The sequence below is a fragment of the Meleagris gallopavo genome, chromosome 4 (assembly GCF_000146605.3).
Source record: "Meleagris gallopavo isolate NT-WF06-2002-E0010 breed Aviagen turkey brand Nicholas breeding stock chromosome 4, Turkey_5.1, whole genome shotgun sequence".
Taxonomy (NCBI): domain Eukaryota; kingdom Metazoa; phylum Chordata; class Aves; order Galliformes; family Phasianidae; genus Meleagris; species Meleagris gallopavo.
In genome coordinates this window covers 12,444,979-12,463,117 of record NC_015014.2, presented here as the reverse complement: position 1 = coordinate 12,463,117, position 18,139 = coordinate 12,444,979, and the positions used below count along the sequence as shown (strand labels likewise).

Sequence of the window (18,139 nt, the reverse complement as noted above, 5' to 3'; positions counted from 1 at the left end):
GAGCTTTGTATAGGGGTCTCTGTTCAATCTTTTGTTTTTTTTTTTGTCAGAAATGGAAAGCACCAGCAGGTTTGTTAGATTTGGAGCTCTGTTAATGCAACTGTAACTTCCATCTGTTTGTGGGATGCTAGATATTGAACTTGTTTGATGCTGGCATTTTTATTTGAAGCTTATGATTAGTATTATTTTTTTTTAACCTCAAAGTATATTTTATTCATTGTCATTTTAGATAGTTTTCTATTTTTTCCTCTATTTATTTATCTCCAGTTTCCATTTTAAAAATGACTTCATGGCATCATCCAGATATCCATGATCATAGCCAAGTCACGATGCTAGAGAAGTTCTAGCTAAAATAATCTCAACCAAGAATATTTCTTTCCTTCTTTCCCAGCTCCTTGTGTCTCTGATGTATATCAGTCAGCAGACAAGTATGGCCAAGTTGCAGTAAATATTATTTTGTTGTGCACCTACTAGTTCACCAGTTACATTTTATTTCAGTTCCTTTATCTGGTTTCATTACTTCAGGAAGCATTGTGCTCTTGATCTCTGGCTGCATGTATTCATGTTTTAGAATGGTACTTAACTCAAGCTGACAAGCCAGGTGGGCTATGGCATATGTGATAAATAAGTGTTTTGTTTTATAGTCTTTATCAAGGACAATACTTCTGGCCAACTGGACTGAATGGAAAAATTCTTTACATTTTTGGTTTAACAAAAGAAATATGTTAGCAAAATATTAATTGTTTGCATTCTTCAATTTTTAACTTTCAAATTTACTTTTTATAGAAATGGTACCTGTGCAGTCACACTGTCTACATACTTTATATAAATCTCAAATGCATTGATCAGTGTAAACCAAATTTGATTAATTTAAATCTCAAAGATACAAAATCCTGCATGGGATATATCTGTTGAAGACCATTTTTATTCTTTACCAAACAGCTTGATTACATTTAGGTTAAGTCGTTTTTTCCTTCTTCTCAAATTAAAACCTGAAATTGAAAAAATATTCCACCAAGCTCTTTGATCAAATGTAGGGTTTATTCTTTCTAAATAAATTGTTTTGGAAGATATGGAAATGTAGCAGTACTTCAGTTTTGCATACAGGCATTTAGCGATGTGGTAATGTTTCTGTGCACAATTTCTGACCAAGCCTAGAAATAATTAAGAACAAAGGATTTGAAATAGTTGTATCCTTTAGAAAAGCCCAGCGCCGTGTGGAATTCACATTAATTAGCGTAATTTACTGTGGAGATGTAAAGTCACTTCAGATAGCATAAGGGGCTTTTATATTTCTTTGCTTGGCATGTGGCTGGCTTTGGGAGGTGGTGGGAGGAAGGAGCAAGAGGATGCAACTCTCTGCTTAGTACCCCTTGAAGCCCATGTGTGATCTCCATCACAAGGCTGGTTTTTGCGTATTGAGAGACCCTGATCTAATAGCAGAGTAGCATGTGGCATACTGCCTCGGGGCTCAGAGTTCCTGAATAGGGTATGTACTTCGTGTAGAGGCTGCTCGGACAGGGCGGCCATGCATGCATGCATTGCAGAAGCATGCAACTTGGCCAGCGGAGTGCAATGGGAAGAGAGAGGAGGTGAGAAGTGGGAGTAGGAGGGAGGAACTAGACGAGATAGCTCGGAGAAACAGGAGAGAAGTAATTTGCATATAAATGGTCCGCATCGCATTCAGATCTTTCTCTCACTTGGAAGTTCGAGCAGCAACCATTGGTGTTTAGGTATTTCCTAGGCTGAGAGATTGCATTGTACTCTGTAATGACAGATACTTAGGAAACAGATTGGCAGGAACTTTTGTCACCTGATCTATTCCCTTTTTTCAAAGAAGTCTTAGCTACACCAATACCATTCTTGACTGATATTTGTCCAACCTGCTATTAAAAACTTTGTGAGATATATATTTGGCTCTACAGTCTAGTATTTTTTGTTTATTTGTTTTAATTCTATCACTTCTTATGTTTCTGTTCTTTGTTATGTATAGGAAACATATTCTTTCTTTTGTCTGTAAAACAACTTTCACTTATTTGGATTTCTGTGACCCTCTTCCAGTGTTAATGACCCGATTTTTTTTTTTTTTTAACATAAACCACGTTTCTCTAGACCTCTGATTTTTTGTTTGTTTCTCCCCTCTAAAGTTATTTGTCTTCTTCAGCACTGACTCAGCGCTGCAGTTGACGCTTTTCTAGTAATCAGTATAAAACAACCGGTTTTACGGAGGACTTATTTCTCCTCCTCAAGGGATATCTGCTTCTTTCAAAATTGCACAACAGTGTTAATACTTTAAGTCATTGCTGTCCAACCTTTTGGCTTGCCTGGTCTGCACTGAATGAAGAGGAATTGTCTTGGGCCATACATACAATATATAATATAGTTAATGTATGTAAGTAATAAGTATCTTTTTATTATTATTATTTACGTTTTATTAAATATCAAAAAAGAAAGGCAAGTGACACATGAAACTAGCCAGTTGGGCACACATACTTTAAGTGTTTAAGCCAATACAAATTTCATTTTATTCTGAAGGATCCCTAACTACTAGTTATTTCTCCTCCTCTGTGCAGCTTGACTGTGAAACCTTTCTTTAAACTTCCTGAGTGATATCCATTTTTACATTTCTCCAGTTTGAATACTCGTTTTGAATGCTCATTCTTTCCCCCAAACAGACTGGTAGACTGCTGCAACTCATGTCTACAAATGTAATTTGCGATCTTACTCTGTCAAGTTGGTCATTGAAGAAAATGTTAGACATTACACAGTTCAGGAATGTCCACTAATGCATTTTCTATTTTGTCTATGAAGAGCTTTTGGAACACAGCATTCCAACTGGTCTTTTATCTAGCACCTTCCAACCTATTCTGCTTACCTGTTTTCTATATGAAATTGGTAGTGTGAAACTGCTGGTGTCATTACTAAAGTCATGTTATGTGACATCTTCCTGAACAGACGTCTTATTACTTTGCCAGTGCAGGAAAAAGAAATTGCTTTGACATGATTCATTCATGACAAATCCAGATCAGCTGTTACTCCATTTGTTTCCTTTGAGGAAACTCTGTGTGCTTATGTATACAAATATTCTGCTAGCATTTTTCTGTTTATTGGAGTTAAGTGGACAATTTTCTAATTTCTCAGTTCTTCTTTTTCCTAATTCTTAAAGATTATTTTTCTTAGCCTTGCAGAACCTTATCTAGTCTCTGTAAAATACCAGTTATAATTGGAATTATTTAGTTTCATTTTCGAAGTATCTCCATATCACAATTACCAGGCCAACTGAGTGCCAAACATTTACCTTATTTAGGTATTCTTTATTTGAGACAATAGCTCTCATTGCTGGTTTTACTTACACTTGTTGCCTGACTGCAGCTTGTCTTGTTATTAAAGATTTTACTTGAAATAGTTCAAAATGCCTGGCATTGATATTGCTTGCTGTTTACTGAATAGCAGATCAACTTCATGTGAACTTGTTAACATATTCTTATGTTTACAGAATGATTGTTGCTCCCTATTTCTTTGCTAGTTGCATCTCTTCCGTCCTTGGCTGTCCTGTTTTTGTCCTTCCTTGTTCATACATCATTGCCTTAAATGATACAAAAAAAAGTGTCACCTATTTTAATCTTTCTGCCTGACTTTTCCCTGTATTTGCAGTCACTGAAGAACTTTCAGCTGTGCCATCTGGTGCTGGTGTCTTGATGTCTATCTTACCAGTCTTTTGCATTACAGCAGTTTTTGCTAGTATTTATTTTCCTTTTTTTTTTTCCTATAGACTAACTTCCCATGAGATCATAAAAAACAGTGGCCTATGTATGTTGAAACCTTTCTTCAAGAATACTTCAAGAAGCTATCTTTTGTCCTTGTTTTTCTTCCTTTTTATAAAACATCTTGAGCACTCTGATATCTTCTTAACTTTCGTATCAGTTCCTTTCATCATTGGGTTTTTTAATTTCTTTTTCTTTGCTGATTATAATTGTATCTTGTAAGTCATCTGAAGTAGTTTCTTATATCCATTTCCTCTGCTCTTTCTTAATGATTCCTCACCTCTGCCTGCTAGGTAGAAGTTAGTCAGAATACTGAGTTTCAGTCTATCTTCAAATTTTTTTTTGTTGCTTAATTTGTTTTGTTTTCATCATAGTTCTCTTATTTAGCTGTACTTTCTTGAAGGAGAGGTATACAGTGGTTAATTTAATCACTTAAATTTTGCTTATGCTTATAAGAAAGTAGGCATCAAGTAGTGGAGGTAAAGATGAAGTGCTGTTCTATTGTCTTTGCACTAAATTCATAGACTATGATGAGACTGTTCTGTTACTTAAAAAAAAAATACACAGATTTGATCAGAATTATTTTAAACTTTCCTTTCTTAAAAAAGAAAAAGATTTAATTTTGAAATTTTGTTTGCTTAATGAAACTAGTACTTAACCAATAAGATTATCCAGTACTAGTGAAATACAGAGTCAGTGAATAACTGTATTACTACCACTAATACTAATGCAATCTCTTTTGAGTTATTGCATTGATCTTTCACACATATGTGAATAAAACAAATTATATCACCTCTTTTATGTTAGCTCATAAAGTTGGAAAATGTTACTCTCTGTGTATATCACATTTGCATTGTGAGAGTGGCGGTGGTGCTTTCATTGCATAGTTTTATATTTTTTACAGGGTATTCTATTCAGATTTTCTGAATTGTTTTAGAGAGATTAAGTACTTTTAGTAGTGTAGCTGTGTAGCAGAGCATGCATGGGAATGTAAGCATGTGTTTTCATACTTGGAGAATTATAGGATTTAACTGAGATTTAATTGAGAAGATTAATTGAACACTTACTAACATGTTTTTTCTTAAAATATGTAAAATACATAATCTTTTCAACTTTTCAACAGTAAAATCTGAAATCTCCCAAAGGACTCAATGTTCAGTCATTAGTTTCTTGTCTTGTGAAATAACAGTCTAGGTACTCTCTATTCTGTTTCTGATAGAAGCTCATTGTTTTTGTATAGCTGCAATTCTTAAATCTGCATTTGAATTTCTGAAAGTCTGTTTTTCAATTGGCATGATTATTAAATGAGAGCCATGGTCTGGTGATTAAACAATTCATTAGTTGAAATTATATTGAGTATAGCAAATTCAAAGAAATCTGTTTTTATGAATTGCTATATACACTTCTCAGTTGGAAAATGCAAACTGTTTATAAATGAAGTCTTGATAATTAATTATTTATGCCAGTAATGCAAGTGATTTAAACTTTGAAAATATGTCCTGATGGATATTTCTGCGCTGGTTGATATAAAAATAGTGTCATGAGTAATATTTTCTGTGTATACAGACACAATAATCATGTAAACTGATTCTATGAAGATTTACATACATGCTTGCCTTTCTACGCAGTGAATGGTCACACACATTTCAAGTAGATCATATGCCTGATGTTAACCAGGTAGCAATAATTCTCTTTGCCTCCTTCCTCATCTTTATTCTCGTCCTGAATTTGCCTACATTTTTGTTCCCAAGTTTCTCTATGATTTGTACCTTTGTTTTCTGTTTCAAAACACATACTAATATTGCAGACAACATTCTACGTTTTAAATGTTTGTAGCACAAATAATTATTTAGAATATAATGATTATTTCCCAAACAAAACCATTTTTGGATGTTATTTACATAAGACTTTGTTCTTAAAAAAAAAAAAGTAGTAGTTAAAAAGACTATACTTGTCAGTATTCCTTTTCTGCATGTCCTTAAATCTATAATTGTGTTAGTTAGAAATTCAGCTATCAATATTGTTAATTTCCATCGAATGGTTTACCGTAATAGCTGAAAATGTTCAGAGCTTCCAAACATTGAAATGTTCTTGAAATTTCTATGTCTAGTAAGTCTGCCAATGTCATTCACTGCAGTCAGTCTGCTAAGAAAGGAGAGTTGCTCTACGGTAGTATAGCACTCATTTACAAGCAGCCTGTGTGCTCATTCAGTGTTCAGCAGTACATTTATGTTTTGAGTTGTATACGTTGTATTATTGTGTGTGTCCTCCTTTATAAAAAGCCAGTGAATAATTCAGTAATATTTTAATACTGTTTAACTGCAGACATAACAAATATTCTTTGTTTCTCAAAAATGGATGGACAGAGTAACACAACATTGTATGTAAAGCAAGAATCCTGTAGCACCATCTGCTGGCCTTGAGTTGAAAGGTGCGTTTGAGATTGATTCCAAACCTCTGCTTAGTAAAATATTTATACCATATGTATTTCAACATACTTTGTGGGGAAAAAAAAAAAAGAAAAAAACACAACAACTCATTTTTAGTATAATTTTTCACCTTTTTATTAACATCGTAATGAGAAAATACATGAATTACTGTAGATTTATAGGAAATAGGAATGTGTCAGGAAATAGGAATAGGAATGTGTCAGGAGTGCTTTAAGTGTGGCTGTAAAAAGAAAGGGAATAGTTTTAGTTTTTGTATTTGAACTTAGCAAGTGCAGTGTTCAATTTTTTCATTCTTCTAAGTCAAATTTAGTAAAATTTATTTTATAGAGAAGACCCAGAAGGCGAAGAAGACTATGCAAAGTCTTGTTAAAAGAGTAACAACCACTAAGTATCCTTGTACCTAATATTTATTGTGCTGTTCGATATAGTTTATGAAAGTTCCATGAAAGCATAGTGGACAGATGCTGCAATTGGACGTACTGTTCCCTGTAACTTCACAGGGCACCATTGTAGCCAGTGCAGGAAGCCCTGGGACTATCCGCATGAACCTAGAAAAGAGCCTTAAATTATATAGCTACAAAAGGTCACTGTCATTTCTTTCTTTAAACTGTAACACATTGATCTCAAAGAGATTGAGGCCTCATTCCTTCACATACTCTATAAATCATATGTAATTGATAGTTCAAACCTCAAAATCTTAGTGGAAAAAAGGTGAGTTAAAACAGTGGATGAATATATCTGGGAATCTGTAATAATGCTATATAAGCAATGTAATTGTGTATTTATATAATGCCAAGAAAGTAAGTTTTCAAATTGATATGAGAGCAAGGTCTTCATTGAAAGTGACTTGCAATTGTACTCTGCAATGGTTCAGAAGGCATTTTAACAGTTGTGTGGATTTGGCACTTAAGAACATGTTTTGGTGCTTAAGAATGTGTGATGTAAGTTTGTGTGCTGTAAGTAAATATTTGTATTGGCTAGAAGTATTTCCTACAGCATGCGCAGCATCTGTATTATCCTTGTTTTCAACTATCTAAGGGACAACGTGCTTCAGGATTTGTCAATCAAAGTAATTGCAGATGATATTACAGAGCAAGTTCTGAGGCACAATTCAGGCACATGTGAAGACAGTGTGTACTGTGCGACTCAAAACAGAGAGAGTTTTGATGTTGCTTTTTTGGCAGTATCCAGCCTCAGGTGTCACTAAAACTATATACATGAAATTCTCCAGAAGGATAAGGATATTTAGTGCTTCATGATGTAATGCAGACCTTCATGTTCCAGGAAAAACAATGCTATATTTACAACTTGTAACTAATAGTTGATGTGGTAAAAGGAATTATATTCATATGGTAAATGAATACAAACTTAATGTGCACCATATGCATGGTGGTGGAGTGACGTACAGATATATCACATTTATTTACCTTGTTTGGCTGCCGGGAAAAATGACTTTTCAATTTGAAGTCTGTACCAAATAAGACAAAGCAGAGTAACGCAGAAGAAATAATAATTTATAGTCTAGACTATCATATTTTAGAATCTTTATGACCAGCTTAAATGTTTTTAAAAATTGTTTGGTCTGTATGTAATTCTGACTTGTGTAGGAAATTAATTGGAAGCGTTTTTGGAATGAATGTCTGTTAATACTAACACCACACAGGTAAGGATTACTCCACTGAATGCAAGAATGCTGTATGTAATTAGAATTACAGCCTGCTACTTTGAAAAAGTATTTGCTTTGAAATATTTACTCTTAAAAGACAGCTAATTTATGTGTACTCGTGAACTGATGGCATACACTAAATATTCCTTGGTACATCAATATAAAAAGGTAGTAAGTATCCATGTGGTGCAATACGCAAATGGTGCATTGGTTTGAAATAAACCTTACAAAAGCAATGAAGCAATATGTTTTTATTCTTTCAAACGAAAATAAATTATTTTAATGCCTTTGAATGGCGAAAATTAATTGAGCTGAATTCTCCTAAAACCCCACATCTCAGATAATTTTCTTATCAAACTATGAAGTACTATGTAAGTTTCAAACTATCAGTGAATTTGAACATGTTATAAAATATCTTTTATCCTACATCTATTCTGTGGGAGGCAACATTCTGGTGTGAAATACCTGCTAATAGTTTTTTGCCTTATCTATTGAGATCTTATTTCATTATTATTGTTGTTACTATTTGGACTTATTAGTGGAGAAGTTATAAATGTAAACCACAAGAGAGAAATATGAAGAAAAATATTTTTTAAGGATAAGCAAAAAAAGCTCCTTTATAAAGCTGTTTTAGAGCATTTTCAAACAAAAATGACAGTGCTTTAAAACTTCAAAGCTGATATTTAAGTAGCAGTTTATGAAGTTGGGGTGGTGCAAATATTAAAATATTAGTGTAGACTGACCCTGAATATTCACCTGCAGATATTTTCACAGGGCTTCAAAAAGGTCTGTGCGCGGTGGGAGGGGTGCTGCTGAATGACTTCCAGCTCTTCCAGCAGATGAATCTTTAGGAAGAGTGAAATGGTTCCAGAAAGCTTTGCTTTGCACACAGTGTAGGAATTGAGAGGCTGGGGATTATTGACTTTTTGAAATCTGAACTGGAATACTCAGTTGATGAAGACCTGTTAAATCTGTTTCTTTGTTGTGTTTATTTTGGAAACAGAGTAAACCTACACTTTTGTCAGAGTGTGTATAGAAGATTCTCATGTTAGTACTGAATAAGTATCAGTCACTTGTTGCTCAGTGTGACAAATTGCACAATGAGTCTTCTTTGTGTTTTATTCACTGAAATTAATTCTACAAGATAAATTTAATCTTTTCCACTTTTACTAAGCAACACTATAGCATAGGGTTTATTCTGTTTATGTTTTTAGACTCAGTTTCAGGCTAGAACAATATGTTATTGAAAGACACTGATCTTTTTTTCACATAACAAAGGGTTGAAGTGTTTGTTTTTATTTTTCAAGAACAAATTTGCATCGAGGCATGAGGTTGTACTTTTTGTTTTAAGAAGTTTGAACAGGTGGGAAATAGTTTGAGAAAAACATTGAAGAAATGAGAGGAAATGCCAATGGAATGTCATGTGAGGAACGAGATAACAATAAAGGTCTTGCATAATGTGAAAAAATGCATACGTAAAAATCCAAATTTCAAAGGAAATATTATTCACAGTGAAGTTTTAGGAATACTTAAGTAGTATTCTGTGATAACACTTCACTAGGATCTTACATCCATCAAAGAGCTAGCCTTTCTGTGAAATAATTTTTAATCATTCTGTTACGTAAATGTTTACTGTGTGGAGTCTATAAAAATACTAGTATAGAGAGTTTATATAATAATTGACAGTCATCAATGATGTAAGCGTTGTATAGCAAGCTCTGAAGCTTGCTAACAATCAACACAGAAGCTTAGCAGCAAAGCAGTTTTCTTTGTTTCCTTACATTTTGCTTGAAAGCACTTGTGTCCAAATTTTATTTGTTCTGTAAGTACATTTGTACTTTAAAATGTAATTCAAACCTTTTATTTCCTCGATTCAAAAAATACAATCTTTCTAAAATGCTTTTTGAAGATTTTTCTTGCATAGGTAATTGGGTTTGGGTGATCTATCCTTCTGAGATAGTATTTAGTAATTTCTTTTAGCAAGAAGTGGGTAAAAATGTATTTTGGTTAACTGATGCTTCATTTAATTAAGATTTTATATTGACATAAACTCACATAATTAATTTGCCATTTAAAAGAGGTCTACAATCTCTACAATTGTGGAATTAAAATTTATAAATAACTGTTTGGCTGCCAGTGACTTCTAATTAACTGTCTTTTCAGCATTAAACATAGAAAGGAATGTAGTCAAATATTTTACATTTTATTCTAAAATATTATCTCACCCAGAAAGAGTATCTTGTAGTTTGTAATGAGATAAGTTTTAAATATGATGTTTTGGGTTTGTTTTTTTTTTTTTTTTTAAAGGAGAAATTTTTCATTGCATGCTTTCCTATATTTGGATCAGCTTTTATGACTTGGTACTGAAAACATAGGAAGTAGTCTTTGTGCTGGATATAAAATGTCATGACTCTGTTTTCTTATGTAACATCACCAAAGCTGATAAAATAGTAGAGAGAGATTCAGCAACACAAACCAATTTCTTGTCACTCAGTAAAGCCTCTCTGGATGTCATTAAACAGCAGAAAGCTTTGACTTTGCCATAATCCCTTTGCAAACATAGGTTGCAAACACCTAACATTTATTCAATAAAATGTCACCATTAGCTGGCGTGATATCATGTGCTGTTCTTTTATCTTCTGAAGTTTGTGTTGTATGATTTAAAATATACTTTAATCACCTAAGGAAGGAGTGGTATTTCATGTTATTTTCTGAGGCAAAGCAGCTCTGCAGAAATTATTTATTGAAATGTGTGAGAACCCTTTTGAAATGATTCAAATGGTTACTGTATTCTGTCCATTACTGGGAAATAAGTCCATGTATACTTCCTGTGGCTTAAAATAAATCACTGATGACGTTTGTCGCAATGTGAATGTGGCATTAAGATTCTTGCAGCATTCAACTGCAAGTAGCGAGCCAGCAATGGTATAGATTAGGGATATTATTATATACTATGCTGAGAAAAGCACATCTGTACAACTGTTGTGTCTTGGATATTAGTGCTAGGATTTGAACTATCTTTAATCTCATTTGACTTGTTCATCTTCCTTAAGGATCTCCATAAAGATGCACTGAGTATTCTTTTCAGTCCTTAGTTAGGGTTTGCATCAGTGGTCGTAAACCTGCTTAACAGACAAAGACTCTTTTCCCTTTGAAGTCACTTCCCCAGCTTTTCAAAAGGTCTGCAAGCCTGTTCCCCTAAAACAATTTGGAAAAGTTTGAAGTGGTGCCCCTTAAACCAGCAACAAAATAAAATTTTCTCTTCGCATTATTGAAAACCATGACAATCTTCTGAAGCAGTAACAGTTTAAAAGCTTTTAAAGAAATCTGTTCTGCTCTACGACCAGCTTTTAAGTTGACCCCATTATTTGGGAAATCAGAGGCTTGGAAACCCCTGAATGCTTGACATTCTTATCAAAGGAGTCAGCCTGACTTTTCACAGGACTTCTGGTTTACAGTATTTATTCAAGTCCTAATTTAAAGATACTTTTGCAGTTTCTTGTATTTCTTCCTTTTTTTTTTTTCCCTTGCATTAGATTATTTCTTAAATGTGATTTAGTAAACTGCTGATATCATTTATGAAACGCCACCTATGGATTTGTACTCTTTTATGTTTGAAGCCAAGTCCAAATTCTAAAAGGACCGACAGTATAACATAATTGGTCTTTTCTGTGGGTTGTGATAAATATATATGCCCAATTTCTACTTAAAAAAATAAACATATATCCCCTATGTTTTTTGCTCATATTACTTACAGCCTGGCATAGTAATACAGTTGTTGTAAGCAAAAATTATACTGCGAGGATTTTGTTTGTCTGCAACTCCTGATACTTCATTCAGACCTTGCTTTTAATAAGTCCTTCAAATTCCAACATCTTATTTTCATTATCTCCACTACTGTGTTGCACATGCTCTGATTTCAGAAGTTTGAAAATCAGAGATTTTAATTAATATATGTAATATATAATTAGATTAATTCCTTGCTAATCTGTGCATGTATTTGTTAAATGTAATTTCTGAATATAAAGTGAAGAACCCGGAACTCTAAAGCTCTGCTAGTGCAGGTGGTTCACTTAAAAGAAACAAAACTAACAAAGTTTTACATTCAAAAAGCTTCCTACTGCCTTGTATCTTAGGGTCAATGGGGAGAAGTAATTGGATCAAAAAGATTATACTTGAATGATTACTGTTACATTTTCCTCTAAACTGGTGTACATTTGTGGATTATCTACACGATGTTCTTCTGTGAACCTCCTGAGGTGCCTATCACATGTCTAGGTGAGGAAAGTTCAACAGAGCAAACATTCTCTAAAAGTTGTGAGTTTTTGTTGTCAGTCACATGAGAAATACGTAAAGGTCATTAAGTCTACCCTTATGCTTCTAATTTTTGGGAGGTTTTTCCTTTGATTCTAAACTCTGCCATAGTTACTAGATTGAGTGTGTTTTGCAAAACATTGTATGCAGCAGAATCAATAGCTTTTAGTTATTTATTTAATTATTTATTAAAAGATTAGGGACAATTCAGCAAGTTGCTCCAAAGCATTCACAGATTTGAAATGCCGATATCACATATTTTAATGTGTGTGTGCACATATATATATATTGTATATATATATCTAAGGAAAAATAAATTTATTTACTTTTCCAAATCTTGTGTTTATAGATACAAATCTTAAATGCAACTGGAGAATAAATCTGATTTTGAAATGCTAAACTCTCTGAATTGGTATTTGGTTGTAGATTATGACCTTTTTAAAAAAAGCAATTTGAATATGGCAGATGCTTGGATGCTCTGCAGATTGTTGCAAATGGCCTGACGAATGGTGTAAACTGCTGAGAATAAGCACACAGATCTGTGCTGCTTCTCTTTGTATGCAAGCAAGGTCTTGATAGCTACTTGTTTAATTCTGATAAGATAGAGAACTGCTAATAAGTCTCTAAATGGACTAACTAATACTGTGATCTTTTATCTTTTAAAAAGCTACAGCCTCACATACGATTTGAATGATGCCAAATGAAGTGGCTTGGCCTTATTACTACTCTCAGCCTTTGCAAATCTATCATCTGTTTTTGAAATTAAAAAAAAGTTTTATTTTACTACAGCCTGTCTTCTTAGTTAGCATCTCACAGAAGTTGTATCATCATTTATTGTGAAGTAGTTCCTGCAGTTTCAAAACTAGCCTAATCCTTTTTGAAACAAACTGATAATGTTTCCAAAGAGACATTCTTTAGAGTTTAAATGTTTCATAAGATGCTGTAAATGAAATGATTATATGGTAATACAGAAATAACATGCTTTTAATAAAATGCTAGCACTCTAAAAGAAGGCGATCTGCTTTCACCTGTGGGTGAAAGTATAAAACTATTTGAAGTGTTTATAACATTTGCTTACCTCTTTTTTAGCCTTGTCCTGGAGAATCTTATTCTTGTTGCAGGGAAATCTCTAATAGGAAGAGTGATAATAAATATTGGACCTGATGGTTTCAATTTTGCCAGTTCATCTGAAATTCATACTGATCGTTTTGCAAGACCCACATCCTTTATGGAACTCAAACATCAGGCTGAGGTTTTGCTACTGTTTCTGGCTTAAAATAAAACCAATCAGTGGGTGTTTCACTTCTTCATGGAGCACTCGCTCCATGTAGGTGTATCCCTCTCACTAGCCATAGTGATTGCTTGAGTTTACTTATGCCTGCTTTTGGAAGAGGTAGTAACTGAGTTAGGTCTCTTTCTCCACAATGAAGGTAAGGATGAAAAGGAGAGACAGAGATGAAAACAAGTGTGTGTGCTCCAACATGTGCTGGTTTTTAAATATAAACATGGATGTGTGTTAAGTAAGGCTGAATTCCTGTACTATACCTCTGCTGTACTACATAGATATGAGTACAAAACAAGCAATTGCAAGCAGTGCAATAGAAATGATTTGCAGGAACATGAATTCCAAGAGCAAAACAACTAAAGATGCTTCAGTGATTGAAAGTGGTGATTTTGGAAACAGATTGTAACTACAGCTCGTTTTTATTGTTTTTCCACTGCAGGTGATTTTGCAACTCCTCGAGCCATTTTGACAGGACATGACTATGAGATCACCTGTGCTACCATTTGTGCTGAACTTGGCTTAGTAATAAGTGGTTCAAAAGGTAAGGAAACTGTTGTCCATTTCTTTCTGTTAATAAAGCTATAGTCCTAATGCAAATAGGAAAATAGTTTCAGGTGATAGATTTGGTTAACTTTATGGTGTTTTTATTTTTAACCTTGTTTTAGTTGTTAAAGAATTTAAGTGAACTTAAAACCTCTTTTGTAAACATATTAGAACTATAAATTATTCAGTCATCTACAAGAGGCAACTACATCAGTTTTCCTATTCTAGTATACTCATTATATTTGTTTGCTTATTCAGTGTAATTGCATATATCATACAGTTGGATCCAGCTCTTGACTGTCAGGATAGTGAAAAATGCATTATTGTAGTTGGCTTTCTTTTTGTTGTGAGTGAAGAAAAGCAAAAGTTAATTTCAACAGAAAGAGTGTGCACTGTCTTCCATGTTAGATGAAGCATTAAAGTATGTGTAAACAACCAAGCAAAATTTGTAGTAATTCTTCTCAATATGAAGTTCTTATTTTTTAATATGAAATTTCTTAGAATTAGGATCTTTCTGTTTTAGTACTTACTAAAGATTTTACTTTGAGACACCTTTTCAGAGTAAGTTGTCTGTACTTACTGTATGCATTTGTATAAGCTGCTGTTTTATGCATATGAACACTTGTGGCCTAAAAGCAAATCGGTTATTTTTTCTGAATGTCTTAATGAGCATATATTTAGTGAAATATATACAGGTTAAAATCAAATACAAGACAGCACACTTTTAGCATGAATATATATAAAAGTTCACGACACTTAGCTTCACGTTCTGAAGTCTTGTATTAGGGTTCATTACTACCAAATTTAAAAGGAAATCCACAAAGCAAAAGCTTTCAGGTATTCTAAAATACTTCAATACGAAGCTCTTTAATGGATAAACTACTCATTGTACTCTGGCACACTTACAGTCGTGGGCTTTCCACTTAATCATGGTACAATTCATAACAATTTATTATCACAGAATCAGAAAATCATATGGATCAGAAGAGACCCGTGGAGATCATCAAGGTCAAGCCCCCAAATATAAATTATATATTATATATAATTATATACATAAATGTATATAGTATCATATTTTATATATATACATACACATAAATACTAATTACCATTATATACATGTATTTATATAAATAAAATAATCCTAATTATCTGATTAGAAACCATTCTTACTTTTTAGTACACAATGATTAAGTGAGCATGTGAATCAACATCTAAAGTTTTTATTTCTCACAGAAGGACCATGTCTCATACATTCTATGAATGGAGATTTGCTGAGGACGTTAGAAGGTCCTGAAACATTAGAAGGTCCTGAAAATTGCCTGAGACCAAAACTTATTCAAGCTTCAAGGGAAGGCCAATGTGTCATATATTATGAAAATGGTCTTTTTTGTGTATTCAGTGTGAATGGGAGACTTCAAGCCACTATGGAAACGGATGACAAGATCAAGGTAAGTGTATTCAAATGTGTGCAAAGAACTTTCAATTCCAGTATCAGAAAAAGCTGTCTATTTTGGAGTTCTGTGGAGCTTCTTCTATAGCCAGACCATAAAAGTATACAGTATTACACCATAATAATGGCATTCATAGTTAAGGGGAGAAAATGCTCCTAACGCACCATTTTTATTTTAAAATATCTCTGTTCATATAGTAAGAAATAGCCTGTAGGTGATTCCTTAAATGGAAGAATACAAATACTTCTAACTGCTGGTCAACTCAAGTCAGAATATTTCTTTAGTTTTGAGTCTAAAGACAGGAGGTTGTTGGATATGCTATTTTCAAAGTTGGTTTTCCTTTTTTTTGACATCTCTGTCAACATTCCTTCATCTTAGTTTGACAGAGTGTATTGTGCGGAGCTGCTGGAAATTTATAGACATATGTCTGTATTTCAGCTCTTCAGCCCTTAAAAGTGTCTTTGGCATTTGCTGACCAGGCAAGTAGGTTCAAGACATGGAACAAGTTCAAAACTATGCAGGGGGTATTTTAGGCTTATGGTGTTATGGACATTATTTGCTAATACAAAATGTATGTCTTTTGAAAGTTCCTGTGACATAGTGACATAGTACCTATGAAGCAGAGCAGAACCTGGCAACTGTCCTGCAGTGAGGCAGAAGTATCAAAAAAGTGTTTTACTTATTTACACTTTTTTCCTTGAATGAGAACAAAAGTGTATGGAAAGCAAGAGAAGGAAAGGAAATGAAAAAGAAAAGAAAATCAATAAGCATTTTCATATTTAGTGGAAATGTAACAAAGACATGAAGGGATTCTACATTGCAGGGTCAGCATTCAGGCTACCTAAATTATCTGAAGTTATGGTTTGTATGCCAGTAGTTGTGATCTGAGGTGCAGAGTCAATCGCAGAACAGTTGAGGTGGAAGGGGCCCACCAGTTCCATCAGGTTCAGCCCTGGCTCCAGCAGGGCAACCCAGAGCAGCTGCCCAAGCCCATGTCTGTGTGGGTTTGGGAGATCTCCAGGAAGAAGACTCCCACAGTCCCTCAGCCAACAAAGACTTTTGTTCATGTAGCACTACTGTGGCTCCGAGCTAGTTTACAAAATCTGATGGAATAGCCCAGCAACTCAGTTGCTGGGATTTCCAGTATTGTTCTTACAAAGGTTCCTCCTCCTTTATTTATATTAGTTGTTTCAGGAAGAAAATGCCTCTTGTATTGTATTCCACTTAAAACCTTCTAAAATTCTGTTGTATACTGTATTCAGTTAATCCAACAACCCTGTGTTTTCAAAATGTCAGGTAGAGTGGTGTTGGTATAAGCAGAAATAAATCTCTGCATAGGTTTCTTTTCCACAGTGAGAGGCCTGCACTGGGTGAGGGGGTGTACAATTTTTGAATGCTGTGGCAGCCACAAGTGCAGATGTGAGGCTAGGGAAATGAAGTAGGAATGTGTGTATTTTTGCCCCAGGCCATTTTTCCAAATTAACGTCAATTCTTGCTTCAGTTTTTAATCTTTATTCCTTTCTCCGCAATTGCGCCTTTGGCTGTTCTTGTACAAGCGCTTTTGAAATTGTAAGAGCCTACTCTTCACCTTAGTGCTTCCATAAAGCAAGTACATATCACAGTGTGTTCTCTTTTTACAATAGGAACGTTGATAATCTGCCACTTTCAGTTGTGATTATGTTGTCAGTCAGGGAAGGAAACCTGTAAAATATCTCAGAATCCCTTGCTGCCTAAAACAATTTCTGTAGTGTTTCAGTCAGTACCCACAGCTTTGGGAATGTTGCTGGAGGCAATGGAAGATCTGCTCTCTGTTGGCCAGAGTTACGTATGTACAGTGGGTTGTTTTTGTTTTGTTTTCTCTCTCTCCCAGTGGTCCCACTTGGGCTTTATACTCAAACAATCTAAAGCCTTTTTTTCCCAATGCTTCTGTGCTATATCATGTTAGAAGGCAAGTGGCAACAGCATAATTAAAGTAGGGGCATTTAAAATGAGTAGTCCCTAACCATGGGCTGCAATTAAATGCTTTTTTTTTTTTCTTTCTCAAAAAGGATAGAAAAGGGAAGGAAAAGGTCACAAGCATTGAATACGTAAAGTAAAATTTTTATTTATATCTGTCTGTGTCATTGTGGACTTGCATTTCAGAATGTTATTGACAAAATAGCAGTTTTCAATAAAGATGTTGAAACAGCATTCTAATTTTCTCATATTTCTGTGCCAGGAAACTGCTAGAAAAATTTCAGATGCTCTGGGGAAATTCAGTCTAATCAATGCCTTCCACCTGTTTTTGTTTTAAATACTGTATTGCTCAGTGGAGCTTAGGCATATCGCAGTACATCTACCATGTAATGTTTAGATATCTTAATGAATAACTTAACTCTAAATAGTCTGCTTGTTCTGAGGGGTAAAGTTATTTTACCTTAAACAAAGGCTGTGTGCTGTTTCACCCAGAGGAACCAATTTATTTTCTTTTCCTGAGTCTGTTTTGAAATGTGGAAGTGCCCACAAGACTTCTGCTGCTGTATGCCAGTGCTGTCACTGTGTCAGCTCTGCCTTTTCACAAAGCACTGCCTTTCAAAAAATCTGAGATGTTAAAGGATTTGTGCAAAGTTTTGAGACTTTCCAAGGAAATTTAAGTGAGAAATGCTGCTTTTAGAACATGGCTG

The 18,139-nt window shown here is 34.2% G+C and overlaps 1 protein-coding gene across 1 annotated transcript in view; it reads left to right on the top strand.

The window, feature by feature from the left end:
* Positions 1-18,139, top strand: part of LRBA (LPS responsive beige-like anchor protein) — a 368,564-nt gene that overhangs the window by 343,094 nt on the left and 7,331 nt on the right. The window contains 2 exon segments of the mRNA XM_010709547.3: positions 13,919-14,020; positions 15,259-15,473. Coding sequence (XP_010707849.2) covers positions 13,919-14,020; positions 15,259-15,473 — 317 coding nt within the window.